This window comes from Taudactylus pleione, unplaced genomic scaffold (assembly GCF_031769625.1).
Source record: "Taudactylus pleione unplaced genomic scaffold, aTauple2 ptg000154l, whole genome shotgun sequence".
Taxonomy (NCBI): Eukaryota; Metazoa; Chordata; class Amphibia; order Anura; family Myobatrachidae; genus Taudactylus; species Taudactylus pleione.
Window position 1 is genome coordinate 22,454,698 of NW_028284556.1, and position 23,957 is coordinate 22,478,654.

At 44.9% G+C, this 23,957-nt stretch overlaps 1 protein-coding gene across 2 annotated transcripts in view; it reads left to right on the plus strand.

Moving 5' to 3' along the window:
* Positions 1-23,957, plus strand: part of IYD (iodotyrosine deiodinase) — a 66,045-nt gene that overhangs the window by 37,493 nt on the left and 4,595 nt on the right. Inside the window, exons 2-4 of one of the 2 annotated variants that reach the window (XM_088474507.1) lie at positions 14,918-14,926; positions 15,693-15,887; positions 19,979-20,138. In XM_088474507.1, the coding sequence (XP_088330633.1) occupies positions 14,918-14,926; positions 15,693-15,887; positions 19,979-20,138 (364 nt within the window). Of the gene's footprint in view, positions 1-14,917; positions 14,927-15,689; positions 15,888-19,978; positions 20,139-23,957 lie in introns of both variants that reach the window. The other variant, XM_088474506.1, reaches the window with a different exon arrangement.

Consider the following 23,957-nt stretch of genomic DNA (forward strand, 5'->3'; position numbering starts at 1 on the left):
CGGCTGGCTTGACCGTTAAAGGGTGCTGTAACCCCCAAAGTACACTCCAAACCAAAAAATATATATTTTCTGTGTTTGTGAATTGTGTGCGCAGTAGCCGCACGTGCATCAACAAAGTAGTGCCAAGCGTGCGCCTGTGTCATAAGTAAAGGGCCGGCTGGCTTGACCGTTAAAGGGTGCTGTAACCCCCAAAGTACACTCCAATCCAAACCCCAAAAAAAATATTTTCTGTGTTTGTGAATTGTGTGCGCAGTAGCCGCATGTGCATCAACAAAGTAGTGCCAAGCGTGCGCCTGTGTCATAAGTAAAGGGCCGGCTGGCTTGACCATTAAAGGGTGCTGTAACCTCCAAAGTACACTCCAGTCCAAACCAAAAAAAAAATTATTTTCTGTGTTTGTGAATTGTGTGCGCAGTAGCCGCACGTGTATCAACAAGGTAGTGCCAAGCGTGCGCCTGTGTCATAAGTAAAGGGCCGGCTGGCTTGACCGTTAAAGGGTGCTGTAACCCCCAAAGTACACTCCAGTCCAAACCCAAAAAAAAAATATTTTCTGTGTTTGTGAATTGTGTGCGCAGTAGCCGCATGTGCATCAACAAAGTAGTGCCAAGCGTGCGCCTGTGTCATAAGTAAAGGGCCGGCTGGCTTGACCATTAAAGGGTGCTGTAACCTCCAAAGTACACTCCAGTCCAAACCAAAAAAAAAATTATTTTCTGTGTTTGTGAATTGTGTGCGCAGTAGCCGCACGTGTATCAACAAGGTAGTGCCAAGCGTGCGCCTGTGTCATAAGTAAAGGGCCGGCTGGCTTGACCATTAAAGGGTGCTGTAACCCCCAAAGTACACTCCAAACCAAAAAATATATATTTTCTGTGTTTGTGAATTGTGTGCGCAGTAGCCGCACGTGCATCAACAAAGTAGTGCCAAGCGTGCGCCTGTGTCATAAGTAAAGGGCCGGCTGGCTTGACCGTTAAAGGGTGCTGTAACCCCCAAAGTACACTCCAGTCCAAACCAAAAAAAAAATTATTTTCTGTGTTTGAGAATTGTGTGCGCACTAGCCGCACGTGCATCAACAAAGTAGTGCCAAGCGTGCGCCTGTGTCATAAGTAAAGGGCCGGCTGGCTTGACCATTAAAGGATGCTGTAACCCCCAAAGTACACTCCAGTCCAAACCAAAAAAATATATATTTTCTGTGTTTGTGAATTGTGTGCGCAGTAGCCGCACGTGCATCAAGAAAGTAGTGACAAGCGTGCGCCTGTGTCATAAGTAAAGGGCCGGCTGGCTTGACCGTTAAAGGGTGCTGTAACCCCCAAAGTACACTCCAAACCAAAAAAATATATATTTTCTGTGTTTGTGACTTGTGTGCACTGTGGCTGCACGTGCATCAACAAAGGAGCAGTGCCAAGCGTGCGCCTGTGTCCCATAAGTAAAGAGCCAGCTGGCTCATTTCTTAAAGGGTGGTGTAACCCACAAAGTGCACTACTCTCCAGCAAAAATAAAAAAATATTTTCTGTGTTTGTGTGCGCTTTAGCCGCACGTATATATATCAATATAACATAAATGGAGGACCAAACTTTCTCCGATAAAAATAAAATAGGGAAAGATCAAGAACCACTTCCTCCTAGTGCTATTGCTGCTGCTGGGAGTTGTTCATCATCCCAGAGAGGAAGTAGGAACATCACTACTTTTACTAAACAATTGACCCTCCAACAGTCCCTAGCGATGAGGATGAAGTACGACAGCAGTCATCCTGAAGCAAAACGTATAACTGAGGCCTTGACTGCTATGTTGGTGTTAGACGTGCGTCCGGTAACCGCCATTAGTGCAGTGGGATTTAGACAATTGATGGAGGTAGTGTGTCCCTGGTTCCAAATCCCGTCTAGATTCCACCTGCATCCTCAAAGCAGCAGCGACAAGCGTGCGTCTGTCTGTTAAAGGGTGGTGTAACCCTCAAAATGCTCCAAAAAATAAAAAACTATTTTTTTAATGTGTTTGTGACTTGTGTGCGATGTAGCCGCACGTGCATCAACATAGTAGCAGCGCCAAGCGTGCGCCTGTGTCATAAGTCAAGGGCTGGTTTGGACATCTGGTCCGGACTGAAGGACGTGCCAACAATTTCTGACAAGTCTACTGTCACTGCATATGATACTGTCCTCAAAGCAGCAGCGACAAGCGTGCGTCTGTCTGTTAAAGGGTGGTGACACCCTCAAAGTGTGCTACACAAACAATAAAAATATTGTTCTTTTTTTTCTGTCTTTGTGAATTGTGTGGGCTGTAGCCGCACTTGCATCCTCAAAGCAGCAGCGACAAGCGTGCGTCTGTCTGTTAAAGGGTGGTGTAACTCTCAAAGTGCTCCAAAAAATAACAAACTATTTTTTGAATGTGTTTGTGACTTGTGTGCGATGTAGCCGCACTTGCATCCTCAAAGCAGCAGCGACAAGCGTGCGTCTGTCTGTTAAAGGGTGGTGACACCCTCAAAGTGTGCTACACAAACAATAAAAATATTCTTCTTCTTTTTTCTGTCTTTGTGAATTGTGTGGGCTGTAGCCGCACTTGCATCCTCAAAGCAGCAGCGACAAGCGTGCGTCTGTCTGTTAAAGGGTGGTGACACCCTCAAAGTGTGCTACACAAACAATAAAAATATTCTTCTTCTTTTTTCTGTCTTTGTGAATTGTGTGGGCTGTAGCCACACTTGCACCCTCAAAGCAGCAGCGACAAGCGTGCGTCTGTCTGTTAAAGGATTACATCGGTGACAGCATCCAAGTAGGCATGTCAGACAGTCCGTACCTGTACTGGTGGGAAAAAGAAGCAATTTGGAGGTCCCTGTACAAACTGGCTCTATTTTACCTGAGTTGCCCCCCCTCCAGTGTGTACTCTGAAAGAGTGTTTAGTGCAGCCGGGAACCTTGTCAGCGAAAGGCGTAGGAGGTTGCTTCAACAAAATGTGGAGAAGATGATGTTCATAAAATGAATTATCAACTCTTCCAGGGAGACCAGCCTCCAGAACGTACAGAGGGACCTGTGGTTGTGGATTCCAGCGGGGACGAATTAATACTCTGTGAGGATGAGGATGTACACAACACTGAAGAGGGTGAGGAATCGGTGGATGAGGAGGATGAGGACGACATCTTGCCTCTGTAGAGCCAGTTTGTGCAGGGACAGATTAATTGCCAGCTTGTTTTGTGGGGGCCCAAACGAACCAATCATTTCAGCCACAGTCGTGTGGCAGACCCTGGCGCTGAAATGATTGGTTTGTTAAAGTGTGCATGTCCTGTTTATACAACATAAGGGTGGGTGGGAGGGCCCAAGGACAATTCCATCTTGCACCTCTTTTTTTTCTTTGCATTATGTATAGTTTGGGGCCTAGTTTTTCAAACTGCCATCCTGTCTGCCACTGCAGTGCCACTCCTAGATAGACCACGTGTTTGTGCCGCCCACTCGTATCTCTTAGCATAGTCATCCAGCTACCTCGGTGCAACCTTTTGGACATAAAAACACTATTGTGAGGTGTGAGGTGTTCAGAATAGACTGGAAATGAGTGGAAATTAAGGTTATTGAGGTTAATAATAGCATAGGAGCAGAAAACCCCACAAATTCTGTGATTTTAGCTGTTTTTATGCTTTTTTTAAAAAAAATACAGATCCAAAACACAAAACCCAGAACCCAAAACACGGAAGGGTGGTTTTGGCAAAACCAATCCAGATCCAAAACACGAAGAAAGATCCAGATCCAAAACCAAAACACAAAACACGAAAAGTGTCCGGTGCACACCCCTAATATATATATATAGGCGGCACAAACACGTGACCCATCTAGGAGTGACACTGCAGTGGCAGACAGGATGGCAGTTAGAAAAACTAGGCCCCAAACTGTACATAATGCAAAGAAAAAAAAGAAGTGCAAGATGGAATTGTCCTTGGGCCCTCCCACCCACCCTTATGTTGTATAAACAGGACATGCACACTTTAACAAATCAATCATTTCAGCGCCAGGGTCTGCGACACAACTGTGGCTGAAATGATTGGTTCGTTTGGGCCCCCACAAAACAAGCTGGCAATTAATGTGTCCCTGCACAAACTGGCTCTACGGAGGCAAGATGTCATCCTCATCCTCCTCATCCACCGATTCCTCACCCTCTTCAGTGTGTACATCCTCATCCTCACAAAGTATTAACTCGTCCCCACTTGAATCCACCACCACAGGTCCCTCTGTACCTTCTGGAGGCTGGTCTCCCTGGCAGAGCTGATAATTCATTTTGATGAACATCATCTTCTCCACATTCTGTGGAAGCAACCTCCTACGCCTTTCGCTGACAAGGTTCCCGGCTGCACTAAACACTCTTTCGGAGTACACACTGGAGGGGGGGCAACTCAGGTAAAATAGAGCCAGCTTGTACAGGGGCCTCCAAATTGCCTCTTTTTCCTGCCAGTACAGGTATGGACTGTCTGACATGCCTACTTGGATGCTGTCACCGATGTAATCCTCCACCATTCTGTCAATGGTGACAGTATCATATGCAGTGACAGTAGACATGTCAGAAATTGTTGCCAGGTCCTTCAGTCCAGACCAGATGTCCAAACTTGGTCCTGCCTGCCCTGCATCACCGCCAGCGGGTTGCTTAGGATACCTAAGTTTTTTCCTGGCAGCCCCAGTTGCGGGAGAAAATGAAGAAGGAGCCGTTGACGTGTCACGTTCCGCTTCAGCTGACAGTGTGTTCACCAGCAGGTCTTTGCACCTCTGCAGGCTTGTGTCGGCCGGAAAGAGAGACACCACATAGGCTTTAAACCTAGGATCAAGCACGGTGGCCAAAATGTAGTGGTCTGATTTCAACAGATTGACCACCCTGGAATCCTGGCAAAGCGAATGAAGGGCTTCATCCACAAGTCCCACATGCCGAGCGGAATCGCTCCGTCTTAGCTCCTCCTTCACTTTCTCCAGCTGCTTCTGCAAAAGCCTGATGAGGGGAATGATCTGACTCAAGCTGGCTGTGTCTGAACTGACTTCACGTGTGGCAAGTTCGAAGGGCTGGAGAACCTTGCACAACACGGAAATCATTCTCCACTGCGCTTGAGTCAGGTGCATACCCACTCCTTTGCCTATGTCATAGGTGGATGTATAGGCTTGTATGGCCTTTTGCTGCTCCTCCATCCTCTGAAGCATATAGAGGGTTGAGTTCCACCGCGTCACAACCTCTTGCTTCAGGTGATGGCGGGGCAGGTTCAAGAGTGTTTGCTGGCGCTCCAGTCTTCGGCATGCAGTCGCTGAATGGCGAAAGTGGCCTGAAATTTTTTGGGCCACCCAAAGCGTCTCCTGCACGCCCCTGTCGCTTTTCAGAAAATTCTGCACCACCAAGTTTATTGTGTGAGCAAAACATGGGACGTGCTGGAATTTGCCCAGATGTAATGCCCGCACAATATTGGTGGCGTTGTCAGATATCACAAATCCCCAGGAGAGTCTAAGTGGGGTAAGCCAATGGGCGATGATTTCCCTCAGTTTCTCTAAGAGGTTGTCGGCGGTGTGCCTCTTACTGAAACCGGTGATACACAGCATAGCCTGCCTTGTAACGAGCTGGCGTTTCTGAGATGCTGCTACTGGTGACGCTGCTGCTGTTGCTGCGTAAGGTGATACATCTACCCAGTGGGCTGTCACAGTCATATAGTCCTTAGTCTGCCCTGTTCCACTTGTCCACATGTCCGTGGTTAAGTGGACATTGTGTACAACGGCATTTTTCAGGACACTGAGGACACTTTTTCTGACGTTTCTGTACAGTCTCGGTATCGCCTGCCTAGTGAAGTGGAATCTAGACGGGATTTGGAACCGGGGACACACTACCTCCATCAATTGTCTAAATCCCACTGCACTAATGGCGGATACCGGACGCACGTCTAACACCAACATAGCAGTCAAGGCCTCAGTTATACGTTTTGCTTCAGGATGACTGCTGTCGTACTTCATTCTCCTCACTAAGGACTGTTGGAGGGTCAATTGTTTAGAAAAAAGTAGTGGTGTTCCTACTTCCTCTCTGGGATGATGAACGACTCCCAGCAGCAGCAACAGCAGCAGCGGCAGCAGTAGGCATAGCAATACAGGATCCTCCAGAGGAATCCCGGATAGGAGAGTCAGTCATGCCAGTGACATGGCCTGCAGGACTACTTCCGATCCTGACTAAGGAGGAAATTGACGAGGAGGGAGTTGACGGTGTGGTTTGCAGGCGCTTGGATACAACAGGACAACGGGATTTAGGTGTCCCTGGACTGCTTACGGTCTTAGCCAAAGTTTCTGAACTTGACAGTAACTTTTTATGAACGCGCTGCAGGTGCCGTATAAGGGAGGATGTTCCTAGGTGGTTGACGTCCCTACCCCTACTTATTTCACCTTTACATATGGTACATATGGCAAGACAGTTGTTGTCCGGATTTGGATAGAAATATTGCCAGACCAAAGAGGTGGAATGTTTGGTCTTCTGCCCAGGCATGACCGTGATGGGCTTTTTCATCCCACGGACAACAACTGTCTCCCCCGGAGCCTGATTTAAACAAACCACATCACCATCAGAATCCTCCTCGCCAACTTCCTCCTCAGCGCCAGCTACACCAGTATCCTCATCCTGTTGTACTTCAACAGTGACATCTTCAATTTGCATATCAGCAAGTGGACTGTGGGTGCTCCTTTCAGCACTTGCAGGGGGCGTGCAAATGGTGGAAAGAGCCACCTCTTCCCGTCCAGTGCTGGGAAGGTCAGGCATCGCAACCACCACCACACTTGGACTCTCCTTGGGGATTTGTGATATCTTCTTAGAAAGCACAGTTCTTCGCTGTGCTTTTGCCAGCTTAACTCTTTTGATTTTTTTAGTGGGAGGAGGGCTTCCATCGTCATGTGAAGCTGAACCACTAGTCATGAACATACTAGGGATTGACCTTAGCCGTTCCTTGCCACTCCGTGTCGTAAATGGCATATTGGCAGGTTTACGTTTCTCTTCAGCTGATTTAAATGTCTTTTTCATGGTCATTTTCCTGAACTTTGCCATTTGGGATTGTATGTGCCCTCTACTATGACATTGGGCATCGGCCTTGGCAGACGACGTTGATGGCATGTTATCGTCTATGTCATGACTAGTGGCAGCAGCTTCAGCACTAGGAGGAAGTGGTTCTTGATCTTTCTCTATTTTATTTTTATCGGAGAAAGTTTGGTCCTCCATTTATGTTATATCGATTTGATATATACGTGCGGCTAAACACAGAAAATAATTTTTTTTTTGGTTTGGACTGGAGTGTACTTTGGGGGTTACAGCACCCTTAATGGTCAAGCCAGCCGGCCCTTTACTTATGACACAGGCGCACCCTTGGCACTACTTTGTTGATGCACATGCGGCTACTGCGCACACAATTCACAAACACAGAAAATATTTTTTTTTTTGGTTTGGACTGGAGTGTACTTTCGGGGGTTACAGCACCCTTTAACGGTCAAGCCAGCCGGCCCTTTACTTATGACACAGGCGCACGCTTGGCACTACTTTGTTGATGCACGTGCGGCTACTGCGCACACAATTCACAAACACAGAAAATAATTTTTTTTTTGGTTTGGACTGGAGTGTACTTTGGGGGTTACAGCACCCTTAACGGTCAAGCCAGCCGGCCCTTTACTTATGACACAGGCGCACCCTTGGCACTACTTTGTTGATGCACGTGCGGCTACTGCGCACACAATTCACAAACACAGAAAATAATTTTTTTTTTGGTTTGGACTGGAGTGTACTTTCGGGGGTTACAGCACCCTTTAACGGTCAAGCCAGCGGGCCCTTTACTTATGACACAGGCGCACGCTTGGCACTACTTTGTTGATGCACGTGCGGCTACTGCGCACACAATTCACAAACACAGAAAATAATTTTTTTTTGGTTTGGACTGGAGTGTACTTTCGGGGGTTACAGCACCCTTTAATGGTCAAGCCAGCCGGCCCTTTACTTATGACACAGGCGCACGCTTGGCACTACTTTGTTGATGCACGTGCGGCTACTGCGCACACAATTCACAAACACAGAAAATAATTTTTTTTTTGGTTTGGACTGGAGTGTACTTTGGGGGTTACAGCACCCTTTAACGGTCAAGCCAGCCGGCCCTTTACTTATGACACAGGCGCACGCTTGGCACTACTTTGTTGATGCACGTGCGGCTACTGCGCACACAATTCACAAACACAGAAAATAATTTTTTTTTGGTTTTGACTGGAGTGTACTTTCGGGGGTTACAGCACCCTTTAATGGTCAAGCCAGCCGGCCCTTTACTTATGACACAGGCGCACGCTTGGCACTACTTTGTTGATGCACGTGCGGCTACTGCGCACACAATTCACAAACACAGAAAATAATTTTTTTTTGGTTTGGACTGGAGTGTACTTTCGGGGGTTACAGCACCCTTTAACGGTCAAAGCCAGCCGGCCCTTTACTTATGACACAGGCGCACGCTTGGCACTACTTTGTTGATGCACGTGCGGCTACTGCGCACACAATTCACAAACACAGAAAATAATTTTTTTTTTGGTTTGGACTGGAGTGTACTTTGGGGGTTACAGCACCCTTTAACGGTCAAGCCACCCGGCCCTTTACTTATGACACAGGCGCACGCTTGGCACTACTTTGTTGATGCACGTGCGGCTACTGCGCACACAATTCACAAACACAGAAAATAATTTTTTTATTTTGTTTGGAGTGTACTTTGGGGGTTACAGCACCCTTTAACGGTCAAGCCAGCCGGCCCTTTACTTATGACACAGGCGCACCCTTGGCACTACTTTGTTGATGCACGTGCGGCTACTGCGCACACAATTCACAAACACAGAAAATATTTTTTTTTTTGGTTTGGACTGGAGTGTACTTTCGGGGGTTACAGCACCCTTTAACGGTCAAGCCAGCCGGCCCTTTACTTATGACACAGGCGCACGCTTGGCACTACTTTGTTGATGCACGTGCGGCTACTGCGCACACAATTCACAAACACAGAAAATAATTTTTTTTTGGTTTTGACTGGAGTGTACTTTCGGGGGTTACAGCACCCTTTAATGGTCAAGCCAGCCGGCCCTTTACTTATGACACAGGCGCACGCTTGGCACTACTTTGTTGATGCACGTGCGGCTACTGCGCACACAATTCACAAACACAAAAAATATTTTTTTTTTTGGTTTGGACTGGAGTGTACTTTCGGGGGTTACAGCACCCTTTAACGGTCAAGCCAGCCGGCCCTTTACTTATGACACAGGCGCACGCTTGGCACTACTTTGTTGATGCACGTGCGGCTACTGCGCACACAATTCACAAACACAGAAAATAATTTTTTTTTTGGTTTGGACTGGAGTGTACTTTGGGGGTTACAGCACCCTTAACGGTCAAGCCAGCCGGCCCTTTACTTATGACACAGGCGCACCCTTGGCACTACTTTGTTGATTCACGTGCGGCTACTGCGCACACAATTCACAAACACAGAAAATAATTTTTTTTTTGGTTTGGACTGGAGTGTACTTTCGGGGGTTACAGCACCCTTTAACGGTCAAGCCAGCGGGCCCTTTACTTATGACACAGGCGCACGCTTGGCACTACTTTGTTGATGCACGTGCGGCTACTGCGCACACAATTCACAAACACAGAAAATAATTTTTTTTTTGGTTTGGACTGGAGTGTACTTTCGAGGGTTACAGCACCCTTAATGGTCAAGCCAGCCGGCCCTTTACTTATGACACAGGCGCACGCTTGGCACTACTTTGTTGATGCACGTGCGGCTACTGCGCACACAATTCACAAACACAGAAAATAATTTTTTTTTGGTTTGGACTGGAGTGTACTTTCGGGGGTTACAGCACCCTTTAACGGTCAAGCCAGCCGGCCCTTTACTTATGACACAGGTGCACGCTTGGCACTACTTTGTTGATGCACGTGCGGCTACTGCGCACACAATTCACAAACACAGAAAATAATTTTTTTTTGGTTTTGACTGGAGTGTACTTTCGGGGGTTACAGCACCCTTTAACGGTCAAGCCAGCCGGCCCTTTACTTATGACACAGGCGCACGCTTGGCACTACTTTGTTGATGCACGTGCGGCTACTGCGCACACAATTCACAAACACAGAAAATAATTTTTTTTTGGTTTGGACTGGAGTGTACTTTCGGGGGTTACAGCACCCTTTAACGGTCAAGCCAGCCGGCCCTTTACTTATGACACAGGCGCACGCTTGGCACTACTTTGTTGATGCACGTGCGGCTACTGCGCACACAATTCACAATCACAGAAAATAAATTTTTTTTTGGTTTGGACTGGAGTGTACTTTGGGGGTTACAGCACCCTTTAACGGTCAAGCCACCCGGCCCTTTACTTATGACACAGGCGCACGCTTGGCACTACTTTGTTGATGCACGTGCGGCTACTGCGCACACAATTCACAAACACAGAAAATAATTTTTTTTTGGTTTGGATTGGAGTGTACTTTCGGGGGTTACAGCACCCTTTAACGGTCAAGCCAGCCGGCCCTTTACTTATGACACAGGCGCACGCTTGGCACTACTTTGTTGATGCACGTGCGGCTACTGCGCACACAATTCACAAACACAGAAAATATATTATTTTTTTAGCACTTGGGGGGAGCACCCCTGATGGACAGAGCACCCCCTGGACAACACTACAGCACCCCTTTAGGACTGGGACACTGCACAGGACTTTGGAGTGGACACAGCCCCTATGGAGAACTGACTGCACAACACAGTCCAGCCAGCCCCTATGGACTTTGAAGTAGTGGACACAGCCCCTATTAACAACAGCAGCACAGCACAACACAGCCAGCCCCTATGGACTTTGAAGTAGTGGACAACAGCAGCACTACACTACACTACACTACACTACACTACACAGCCCTAACTCCCACCCTCCCTCTTCACTGTCCACAGCCGAGTGAGAAAATGGCGCCGACGCGGGTACCTTATATAGGATCCAAAACCCGCGAGACTCGGAAGGCGGGATGATGACGTTTTGCCTCGATTTCAGATCCGAGTCAGGCGGGAAAAGTCGAGCCTGATTCGGATCGGACTCAGATCGGGGGGGCTCGGGGGGGGTTCGGATTTCAGAAATCCGAACCCGCTCACCCCTAATATATATATATATATATATATATATATATGACAGGCTCAATCCACGGCACTCAACCCTGGGGTGCCCTTGGTATGTGACCACACCATCTACATAAAAAATATCATACAAACTCGGCACTCACATGCTTTTCAAACTGCAACTCCTTTGAGCATAGGGAATGTTGGTTCCAAAATATTGCAATAATTTCTTAAGCTGGCCACCGCTTCACGGTCATTCCCATCTAGCCAGTCCCTACACTGATTCTCAGATAAATGAACTTGATCTGCCATCTTGGGCTCAAGCTTGCATACATTTTAAACATGAAACTGGGTCCTGCATTAAAGAGACAGGACCACACCCAGGGCTATTAGTTAATAAGCACCTGGGAAAAGAAAAAAGTTTGTGTTACATTTGAAAAACAAGGTGCCCTAGCAAGTGTGACCACATAATTTAAATAAAGGACAGGCTCAATCCACGGCACTCAACCATCTGGGGTGCCCTTGGTATGTGACCACACCATCTACATAAAAAATATCATACAAACTCGGCACTCACATGCTTTTCAAACTGCAACTCCTTTGAACATAGGGAATGTTGGTTCCAAAATATTGCAATAATTTGTTAAGCTGGCCACCGCTTCACGGTCATTCCCATCTAGCTAAATTTTTCTACCTTGTAACTGACAAGCAGTGGATGGAGGATTTGCATTATATACATGGCCTGGCACCCGCTAAAATGGAACTGATGTAATGTGTGCAATCCATTGGAATTTATATATATATATATATATATATATATAAATTATTTCTATAGCTCCACTCCCAGTAGCTCCACCCATAGTTCCTGAACCTATTTTTCCAGAAAAATAACCCTGTATATACTCATTTGCCCTTGTGCTTTAATGTATTTTGGACTTAAAACTAAATCATTTTGTTATTGGATGACACATCATTGTGCTTCTATTAGATTCAGGGGCAGAACTATGGGAGACAATGGAGGCGCCTGCCGCAGGGCTTCAGCTCTGAAGGGGCACCTCCTCCATTGTCCACAACATATTCACCCCACTAAGGGCTGTAACTATGCACCCGGATTGTACTGTCACAGCCGCCCAATACATGGCACCCCTTCCCGGCACCTGAGAAGCCACCATGCACTAGTGGAGAGCTCCATGTCAGACCATCAGCTGCTACCTTTGTCTATCTATAGCCTGTCTGCATGCAAATTGCTACATTACAGTGTCAGCAGGGGGGGGGGCGGGGGGCAGGCAGCAAATTATAACTTGCCTCCGGGCGTCTGGGATGAATTTACGCCACTGATTAGATTAGCTTTGAGCTCTGGTAGTATCAACAAATCAGTGGCACAACATTTTATGGCCTACAATCCCCAACTTGCAACACTTAAGTATATGCTAATTGATTGGCAATCACCACTTAATGCTGGGTGCACACTGGCAGGTACATTGGCCAATCAACTGATTGGCCAATATATTGTATGCCCGTCGGCCTGTGTGTACCAGCGATATGTCTGTGAACAACGTCAGTCACAGACGTGTCGGCTATGCTGCACTTGTCCATCGTGCCGTGTGGTCGGGCGATCAGCCGACTGCCCGTAAACTTACAGCGGGATGGTTGCTCAGTGTGTATGAACAACCATCATCTGCAGATATATCTGTATCGAGTGATCTGCAGATATATCTGCTAGGTATGTACCCAGCTTAAGAGAAGTGGAGATTGTGATCAAGAGAAGGGAAACATGACTTGGACATTATGGGGCCTATTCATCATAACTAAAAAATCGATGGAGGTAATTAGGTTTAGAACTCGCATGGAGTTCTACCTAATTACCGGAGGAATTCATCATTCCTCCTCTCCGTCATTATCTATTCCGAAAAGCTGTCATTTTTGCCTATCTACTCTAACTTACCGCAGATGTAATCAGTGTTGCGCATGCGCCGTTATGTCCATTAAGGTGTCAGCCTTAATGATCGTAATTTCATTGCTTTTTGGAGTTTGAGTGGAAGAAATTCAATAGGTTTTGTGAATTTTCAGTCATATCTAAGTAGCCTTAATGAGACATGTGGAACCGTAAGGTTTTTAGTCTATGGAATTTCATAATTTTTTAAAAATGTATTAACTACCAGGGTTTGGATGAGCAAACCCGGCCACCTGCAGGGGAGAAGGGCAACAAAATAGTACACTAGCGCAGGTGGAAGAGGGGACAGCACACAGGAGGTGGTTTGGGAGGTTCAGAGTGCGAGACGGCTGTAGGCGTGAGGGGTAGCGGCAGCAGCGGTGGTGCAGAGCAGCAGTGCAGTGCAAAGGGGGCATCAGTGAGCGACAGAGGGCTCACTGGCAGTGCGCATGCACCTGAGAAAATAAAATCAATAAGTCACAGATGCACGAACGCAGTAGTGAGATCCATCTACGCATCTATGTTAAAAATCCAATGTGTAAAATAAAAAATGACGTAGGGGTCCCCTGTACTTAAGCACAACCAGCACCGGGCTAGTCAGAACCAGCCCTGGTGCCAAAATACAGGGGACAAATGATGTAGGGGTCCCCTGTATTCAGCGCAACCAGCACTGGGCTCTGAGCTGGCCCTGGTTCTGGAAACACGGGGAAAAAATGCATAGGGACCCTCCATATTCATGAGAATGTGCACCTGACCCCTTCTAGTGGGGGGTTGATGCCACAGTCAGGGGAGCCCTTTCACTGGGCACCCCAGCCAAAGCATCACCCCAGGCCACTAGTCAGCCCAGGCCAGGGATCCCTGGGGAGCTGGGGACCCCCCAAAAAAGGGGTCCCCCTCTCCAGGGCACCCCAGGCTGATAGCCCGGGCCTATCCCAGGCATCCCTGGGTGGTGGGTTTATTATGTAAAGTGTGGTGCAAGTAAAGTTTGAATATTGTCTTTTGCTGTGAAACTACAGTTCCCAGCAAGTCTCCCCCGCATGCTGGTACTTGGAGAACCACAAGTACCAGCAGGTGGGGCATTGCGGACCTGCTGGTACCTGTAGTTCCACAACAAAAGCAATATTAAAATACCACACAACACACACACCGTATAAAAGTAAAATTGTATTAAAACATAACACACACACTTGTACTCACACATGCACACACTCTCTCACATACTCACCTATGTATCCCTATAGCCAATCTGTCCAATGGAGCACCTGTAAATATGGAGAAAATAAAATCATGCCCTGCCCCCCAAAAACAACAACCAGCACCGGGCTTTGAAGACCCAGTACTGGTTGTACTAAATACAGGGGACAAATGACATAGGGGTCCCCCGTATTAAGCACAACCAGCACCAGGCTTTTCAGAACCGGTACTGGTTGCCAAAATACGGGGGACAAATGACGTAGGGGTCCCACGTATTCACGTGTATATTGGATGCATGTGTGTATTCCAATGAGCACACGATTCTGTGAATTAGCAGCTCCACCATTTTGTGAGTGACAGCAATCTCACTCTGTGAGAGTTCTGAATCTGCAGGTAACCACATGATGTCATGGCATACCATATCTGTATTACACAAGGAACACGTCCATTAAGGCGCCAGCCTTATTGATCGTAATTTCATTGCTGTTTGGAGTTTGAGTGTCAGGAATTCCATAGGTTTTGTGAATTTTCAGATCATGTCTAAGCAGCCTTAATGGGACATGTGAAACCGTAAGGTTTTTTTGTCTATTGAATATATATATATATATATATATATATTCTCTATCTCCATTTAGGGATGTAGTTAATAGACCGGCAGACTAAATGCTGCCGGTCTATATCCTGACACCAGAAGACAGGCAAGGGACAGAAGATAGGCGTCGAAATACCGACGTCTATCTTCATCCTGACGCCGGAGTGCCGAAGGACGCCGGACTGATCGAGGTGAGTCCGGCTGTCCCTAGCACTTAGCCACGCGCGGGGGGGGTTAGGTTTAGGCAACCCCGGGGGGATTTAGGCTTAGGCCAGTGGAAGAGGGGGTTAGAGTTAGGCACGGCTGAGGGGAGGTTTGGCTTAGGCACCCCCCCGGGAGGGTTAGGTTTAGTGTGCGGGGGAGGGGGGGTTAGGTTTAGGCACCCCCGGGGAGGACTTAGAGTTAGGCACCAAACCGGGAGTTTAGGGTTAGGCACCCCTAAGGATGGGTTAGGAGGGAGAGGGGAGGGTTAGGTGACTTACCTACCGCTGTCAGGATTTCCTCCTGTCGTGCTGACGCTGTCGGGATTTGATTATTGTACCCACCGACAGAGCAAGCTTGCAACATTAAGTGATTGAACTTCTAATTATTGTTCATATTATTTGTGCATGTGTGCGGCTGTAGTCAGTTACTTAGATAGTGGAGCATATAGATTGTGTAACTCGCATTTTTTAATTTTAGGAATTAGCGAGGAAATAGTTCCCGTGCAACAGTGTGACAAGTATAGCATGGTTACTTTCTGTAGAGAGGGAGATTGTGCCCAAGCTGATTTGGTTCTACCACTGCCATACTGTAATTATAGTAGTCTGAAGTGTATTGCCTCTGTGGAACTGAGCTATACATATGTATTCTTTCTGTTTGATGCACTTGCATTAATTGTATATTTCAGAAGAGAAAGATGAATGGGTAGGCATGGATGAAGACAATATCTCACACATTCCCTATAGCCCACCACGTTTCTCTGAACAGGAAATGGTGAAAAGATCAAAGGAATTTTATGAATTGCTCAACCAAAGAAGATCTGTGAGGTTTATCAGTGATGATCTAGTCCCAAAAGAAGTCATTGACAACATTATCAGAGCAGCAGGTAATTTACAATTCCAAATAACTAATAACATTTCTAAAACAATTCTAGTAGAATGTATAGGATATTGTTCTGAGAATTGGTTCTCCTAGGGCTTGTTAGTTTCATACTATAGTATCTGTTATTGCTTACAGATAAAAGTGAGCAATACTTGGATTGTTTGAGTTTTTCACAAATGAAAGATTTTGTAAATCAATCAAAGACTAATTGTTTTGCAGGTAAAACTAGCAAAACAATGCAATATACTTATTACCAAATAGACCCTCCATCTTAAAAATCAACTCCACCATGTCAACCGTCTTGGTCGATATCCGTCGGCATGATACGATGGTGGCCTGGTAGCCAGATAATAGTCACTTTTGGGCAGGCTATCGCCCCTCCCACAGCCATATCAGTGAAAGTAGCAAATGGCTGTTTTGACTGACATGGCTGCTTTGTTATACTCGATAAGTAACACGCCTATAAACAAATACGTTCGGTATACATTTGCTTCTAAATATGCAAATGCACTTTATTATGGACATTTAAAATTTTAAATATATCTTTTTTGCAACTTATGGTGGAGTGCTGGTCTCTATCTTACATTTTTTGTTTGATATTTATGTTTATTGAATCCTTATGTGACTTCAGCACCCAATGAAAATTTGAGCCAGGCTTGTGTGCGTTTTTTCTCTGATATATATATTTTTATTTTTTTTTGGTGGAGGAGGGGGTGCTGTCACCATGAGTTCTAACACCGGGTGACACCAACCCTAGTGACGCCTCCGCTTACCAGTAGATGTCGTCATTGTAACCCAAACGGAATGCTGGCGTCGGGATTTTGAGTGCCGGGATCCTGAGAGCTGGCATCTCGTACCCAGCCTTCTTGAGGCAGTAATACTAACCATTACACCAACTGTGCTGCAAATATATGTTAATACAATTATCTTGATGACATAAACGGGCATGCAAGTATGAATTTTGGTATTGTCATGTCTTATCCCGGCCTTCATCCTTCATCAGGTTCACTTGCTATAAGTACTCAGTCAATCACTTGTGTTATACTCTGCACTGCAGCCATGGCCAAAAGTTTTGAGAATTACACAAGTATTGGTTTTCACAAAGCTGCTTCAGACCTTTTTGTCAGATGTTACTATGGTATACTGAAGTAAAATTACAGGCATTTCATAAGTGTCAAAGGCTTTTATTGACAATTACTGTATATTAAGTTTATGCAAAGAGTAAATATTTGCAGTGTTGACCCTTCTTTTTCAAGACTTCTGCAATTTGCCCTGGCATGCTGTCAATAAACTTCTGGGCCACAGACTGACTGATGGCCGCCCATTCTTGCCTAATCAATGCTTGGAGTTTGTCAGAATTTGTGGGTTTTTGTTTGTCTACCCGCCTCTTAAGGATTGACCACAAGTTCTCAATGGTATTAAGGTCTGGGGAGTTTCCTGGCCATGGACCCAAAATTTCGATGTTTTGTTTCCCGAGCCACTTAGTTATCACTTTTGCCTTATGGCAAGGTGCTCCATCATGCTGGAAAAGGCATTGCTCGTCACCAAACTGTTCTTGGATGGTTGGGAGAAGTTGCTCTTGGAGGATGTTTTGGTACCATTCTTTATTCATGGCTGTGTTCTTAGGCAAAATTGTGAGTGATCCCACTCCCTTGGCTGAGAAACAACCTCACACATGAATGGCCTCAGGATGCTTTACTGTTGGCATGACACAGGATGAAGACTTTTGGAGGATGGCCTGGTGTCAAGAAGGTCAGCAAAGAAGCCACTTCTCTCCAGGAAATACATCAGGGACAGACTGGTATTCTGCAAAAGGTACAGGGACTGGACTGCTGAGTATTGGGGTAAAGTTATTTTCTCTGATGAATCCCCTTTCAGAATGTTTGGGGCATCTGGAAAAACGCTTGTCCGGAAAAGGAAAAGTGAGCTCCACCATCAGTCCTGTGTCATGCGACTGTAAAGCATTCTGAGACCATTCATGTGTGTGGTTGCTTCTCAGCCAAGGGAGTAGGCTCACTCACAATTTTGCCTAAGAACACAGCCATGAATAAAGAATGGTACCAAAACATCCTCCAAGAGCAACTTCTCCCAACCATCCAAGAACAGTTTGGTGACAAACAATGCCTGTTCTAGCATGATGGAGCACCTCACCATAACGAAACTCCCCAGACCTTAATCCCATTGAGAACTTGTGGTCAATCCTCAAGAGGCGGGTGGACAAATAAAAACCCACAAATTCTGACAAACTCCAAGCATTGATTAGGCAAGAATGGGCGGCCATCAGTCAGTATGTGGCCCAGAAGTTGATTCACAGCATGCCAGGGCAAATTGCATAGGTCTTGAAAAAGAAGGGTCAACACTGCAAATATTGACTCTTTGCATAAAAACTTAATGTAATTGTCAATAAAAGCCTTTGAAACTTATGAAATGCTTGTAATTTTACTTCAGTGTACCATAGTAACATCTAACAAAAAGGACTAAAAACACCGAAGCAGCAAACTTTGTGAAAAACAACATTTGTGTAATTCTCAAAACCTTTGGCCACAGCTGTATAAAGTAGTACTGATTGTATAAATTATATAAAGTAGTACTGATTGTATAAATTGTATAAAGTAGTACTGATTGTATAAATTATATAAAGTAGTACTGATTGTATAAATTGTATAAAGTAGTACTGATTGTATAAATTATATAAAGTAGTACTGATTGTATAAATTGTATAAAGTAGTACTGATTGTATAAATTATATAAAGTAGTACTGATTGTATAAATTATATAAAGTAGTACTGATTGTATAAATTGTATAAAGTAGTACTGATTGTATAAATTATATAAAGTAGTACTGATTGTATAAATTGTATAAAGTAGTACTGATTGTATAAATTGTATAAAGTAGTACTGATTGTATAAATTGTATAAAGTAGTACTGATTGTATAAATTATATAAAGTAGTACTGATTGTATAAATTGTATAAAGTAGTACTGATTGTATAAATTGTATAAAGTAGTACTGATTGTATAAATTATATAAAGTAGTACTGATTGTATAAATTGTATAAAGTAGTACTGATTGTATAAATTGTATAAAGTAGTACTGATTGTATAAATTGTATAAAGTAGTACTGATTGTATAAATTATATAAAGTAGTACTGATTGTATAAATTGTATAAAGTAGTACTGATTGTATAAATTATATAAAGTAGTACTGATTGTATAAATTGTATAAAGTAGTACTGATTGTATAAATTATATAAAGTAGTACTGATTGTATAAATTATATAAAGTAGTACTGATTGTATAAATTGTATAAAGTAGTACTGATTGTATAAATTATATAAAGTAGTACTGATTGTATAAATTGTATAAAGTAGTACTGATTGTATAAATTATATAAAGTAGTACTGATTGTATAAATTATATAAAGTAGTACTGATTGTATAAATTGTATAAAGTAGTACTGATTGTATAAATTGTATAAAGTAGTACTGATTGTATAAATTATATAAAGTAGTACTGATTGTATAAATTGTATAAAGTAGTACTGATTGTATAAATTGTATAAAGTAGTACTGATTGTATAAATTGTATAAAGTAGTACTGATTGTATAAATTGTATAAAGTAGTACTGATTGTATAAATTGTATAAAGTAGTACTGATTGTATAAATTGTATAAAGTAGTACTGATTGTATAAATTGTATAAAGTAGTACTGATTGTATAAATTGTATAAAGTAGTACTGATTGCATAAATTGTATAAAGTAGTACTGATTGTATAAATTGTATAAAGTAGTACTGATTGTATAAATTGTATAAAGTAGTACTGATTGTATAAATTGTATAAAGTAGTACTGATTGTATAAATTGTATAAAGTAGTACTGATTGTATAAATTGTATAAAGTAGTACTGATTGTATAAATTGTATAAAGTAGTACTGATTGTATAAATTGTATAAAGTAGTACTGATTGCATAAATTGTATAAAGTAGTACTGATTGTATAAATTGTATAAAGTAGTACTGATTGTATAAATTGTATAAAGTAGTACTGATTGTACAGTAGCAATATCCATTCTGTATTCTATTACATATCACAGGGACATCTCCTAGTGGAGCTCATACAGAACCTTGGACATTTGTAGTTGTGCAAGATCCAGAGCAGAAGCATAAGATTCGGGAGATTATTGAAGAAGAGGAAGAAATTAACTACCAGAAAAGAATGGGAGATAAATGGGTGAATGATCTGAAGAAACTAAGGTAGATTATTTTATTTCTCTACATATACACCAAGTAATAATCTTAACGGCTTGATGGATGACTGTCATTCAAAGTCTGTCATAGTAACTGTATATATCCAAGCAGTCTTACAAATATGCTCACAGGCTCACTGCAGGAATCTTGGTCGATTTATAAAACCTTCTTAAGAGGAAAAGTTGAGGTATAGCGCAGAGCAACCTATCAGAGACTTTGCTCTTCTGTACACATGCACTATCTTCCTGAGTATCACTGGGAATATGGCGCCGCGGAGGAGGAGGGACCCACTTGCCAGCACAAAGTAAAATGCGGGGCTTGGGGAGGGGGCTGCTCAGAGGAGGGGGCCCCTTGCACATGAGCCCCCTCAGGTGTTAATATAACCCTTGCCATCATGTTTCTAGCACATAATGCAAATGTAGCTGGAATCTAATTGCTTGATATGTATAGAACCTCCACTTTACCTTTTTTTAAAGATTTGATGAATCCCCCTCTCAGTGTACTTTAAAGGAGGCTGAATTTATATTAGAATAATGTTAGAATAATTTCAGTGATGTAGTAATAATAGGAGGGAATTATTATGGGGCATATTCAATTGGGGGCGAGGTTTAGCGGGGAAAACAAAACCTTGCGCCCCATTGTTGAATACCATGCGTATGCACGCAGTTTTTTCAGCACTGAAAACCCCGAGGTACGAGTAAAAAAAAACCCTACTTAATGGTCTGTTGGTCTCCAGTAGTCTCCACAGCTCCCGGTCATCTCCCCTTCATCTTTGCACTGGGCAGCTGGGGAGGGGGCTGCTGGGAGTCCAGGGGGCTGCTTGAAGGGGAGGTGGCTGCTGAGAAATGTAATTCTTCCTGCAGCTGTCTCTGGGGGGACTCACACAGACACTCGCATACACAGGCCCGCTGAGAGCCGCGGCGGGCCCAGGTAATAGTGGGCGTGGCCTAATCATGGGAGGCGTGGCCACACCCCCTTCCCGGAAAAAAAAAAGATATGCAGCGCCGTGAAGCGCTGGGGAGGGGGGTGCTCTGTGCCCCCTCAGCCCTGCTCAAAGTCAGGGGGGCGCGATCAGTGTGATCGCTCCCCCCCACAGGTATAGGAGACTGCTGTGGCTGCTGCTCAGCAGCCACGAGCAGTCTCCACTGCAGCTCAGCACACACTGTGTGCTGGGCTGCTGTGAGGGAGGGGGAACGGCGCCGGACCCAGGCCCCCGCCGGGCCCCTCAGGAAGCCCGGGCCCCGGTAATCTGTACCCGCTCCCCCCCTCTCGGTGCCCCTGCGCATACACATACTACACTTACACACACTGACACACACTCCGCTGCTGCAGACGACCGGATCCCGACGCTGGAGGGAACAGACACAGCTTTGGAGGGTGAGAATTAACTGACTAATTAAGCTAATAGGAAACTTCCAATTGCTTAATTAGTCATTAGGAGGGGTGCCACCAGGGTCTCAGACCATTTTCCAACCATTTTTCCTAAAAATATGGATTTCGTGCGTGCTCTGTAGGTGCTAAAATAGCAAAAATCCAGCACCTGACAGCTATATATATTTTTACAGTCATCAAAATCATCTTTGTACCTCCTTGGACACCAAACCTCGCACTTTCCCCTTGTCCCCTTTATCTCATCTTCCTCTCCCTCCCCCTAGAAAAGGTTTGAAGTATATGTCTCTATTTGTGTTGACGTTTTAGATGTATACATTGATATCAGGGGATATGTATTGTGTCTTCATCTGATTGTGCATTGGTCAAAAAACAGAAACCTGTTACCCCTTATATTTTACTAATGTGATATTGAAATGTAATTATTTTTGTCTGCTATGAGACTGTTTGAACTCAAAAATAAAGAATTTATTTTTAAAAAATCTGCACCTGCACAAAAAAATCCCGCAGCTGCCGGTTCAAAACCCGACAGCGGATGCCCGACAGGATCAAGATCCCCACAGGGGCAGGTAAGTACCCTAACCTCCCCTGTTGCCCCCCCTAACCCTCCCGTAGTGGTACCTAACCCTAACCTCCCCCCTTAGTGCCAAACCCTAACTTACCCCCGGGGGGTGCCTAACCCTAACCCCCCTCTTACCGCTCCCTAAACCTAACCCACCTGGGGGGGTGCCTAACCTTAACCTCTCTCTGGTGGTGCCTAACCTTAACCCTGCCCCATAGGGGTGCCTAACCCTAATCACCATCCCACCCCTCACCTAACCCTAACCCCGCTAGACTCCCGAATCCTAACCCTCCCCCTCCACGGCTAACGCTAAGAGCGCCCCGGACTTACCTTCGTTCGGCGTTGGGATTATGTTAGGCATCGGTATTTCAACTCCTATCATAAATCCCTAGCCGGCATTCCACTGTCGGGATTATGACCGGCGGTCTAAAGACCGCCGGTCACATGACTACATCCCGCAGGGTTTTTGCTATTCTCACATCTAATTGAATACAGTATTAAAACTCCAACTAGATGTAGAGCTCTGGTTTGGTGCCTGTGATGTGGAGTTTGAGCTACAGTCACTGCAACTTGATTGACTGTGAAATTATAGATCATGATTCTCATAGTGAATGGCATGTCATTACAAAGTGAAAATTTCCAGAAAGAATAACAAGTGCCATGTGTATCTGCATTTAAGCAGACAGATATATCTCCCTCATTATACTGTATCTGAACAAAATGTAAAGGTTGAGGATTTCCTGCACTATCCTACCTCTCCATAGTCTTGATGGTTATGCTGGCCATACACTAGTACAACCAGCATAAGATGCGATTCATCATACGTTTTCCCTTGAACTCCCCGGCAGCTCCCTGGCAGCCCCGACCGTACGATTTGGTGCTTTTTTTGACAAACGATGTACATACGATCTGACATAGATCACTCGCCCCTATACAACTGATCGTGATACGATCAATCACGTGCCTCATCAAAAACATGCAATCATAATAGACTTAAATTACGCTGCTCGGACGCACGATGCATCGCATGCACAAATACACGGCACAATCTGCATACGATTACGACGGATAATATGGGCTGCACGTCTGATCATAAGATATGAAAGAAGAGCGATGGGAGCGAGCATCGTATTGTATTCTACACGATTTCCACACAATGCATCGTACGAGGCGTCTAATATCGGGCAATCGGCCCAAAATCTAGCTAGTGTATGGCCAGCATTAGACCATGAACTCGCTGTGGCTTACTAGGAAGTGGTTGTTCCCTTGTGGTAATGTGGCTGTGGCTAGGCTGGGGTATAGGCAGATTGGAAGTGGGATTTTCTTATCCTGATTTTCTGCTTTAAAACGTTGAGAGATTCTCTGTCTCTTGGGTATTGTCAATGTGACCTACTTGTCATGCAAGGATTTCGGTTATCACACCTGTAGATGCTAACTGCACACCTACCTTGCACAATCCCTTGCAATTATTTTTTAAATACTCAGAGGCTAATTCAGCAGTGCACCCGAGTGCACTACTGAACGCAGATTCCCGATTATTGGGAATCTGCGCATGCGCAGGACCCATTCTGCAAGTGTGCAAAATGGGTCCTGCTAACATGCACGCTAGCCCTGATTGACAGGCAGAGGCAGTGAAGGAGTGGTGCGGTGTTGTGGTCAGGCGCCGTTCCCGTAAACGGGGGCGTATCCACTCTGTTATCCGAGAGTGGCAAGCCCAGGATCTGCGTTGATCAACGCAGTATCCTGGGCTCTCAAGCTGGCCAGGCTGAGTAAGCTGAGGCTTACTGAGCTGTCCGGCCACCTGGCGCCGTCCACCATTGCGACTATCGACCACTCAATGGTGATCCCAGTCTGCGACCTGCTGCATTTGCATT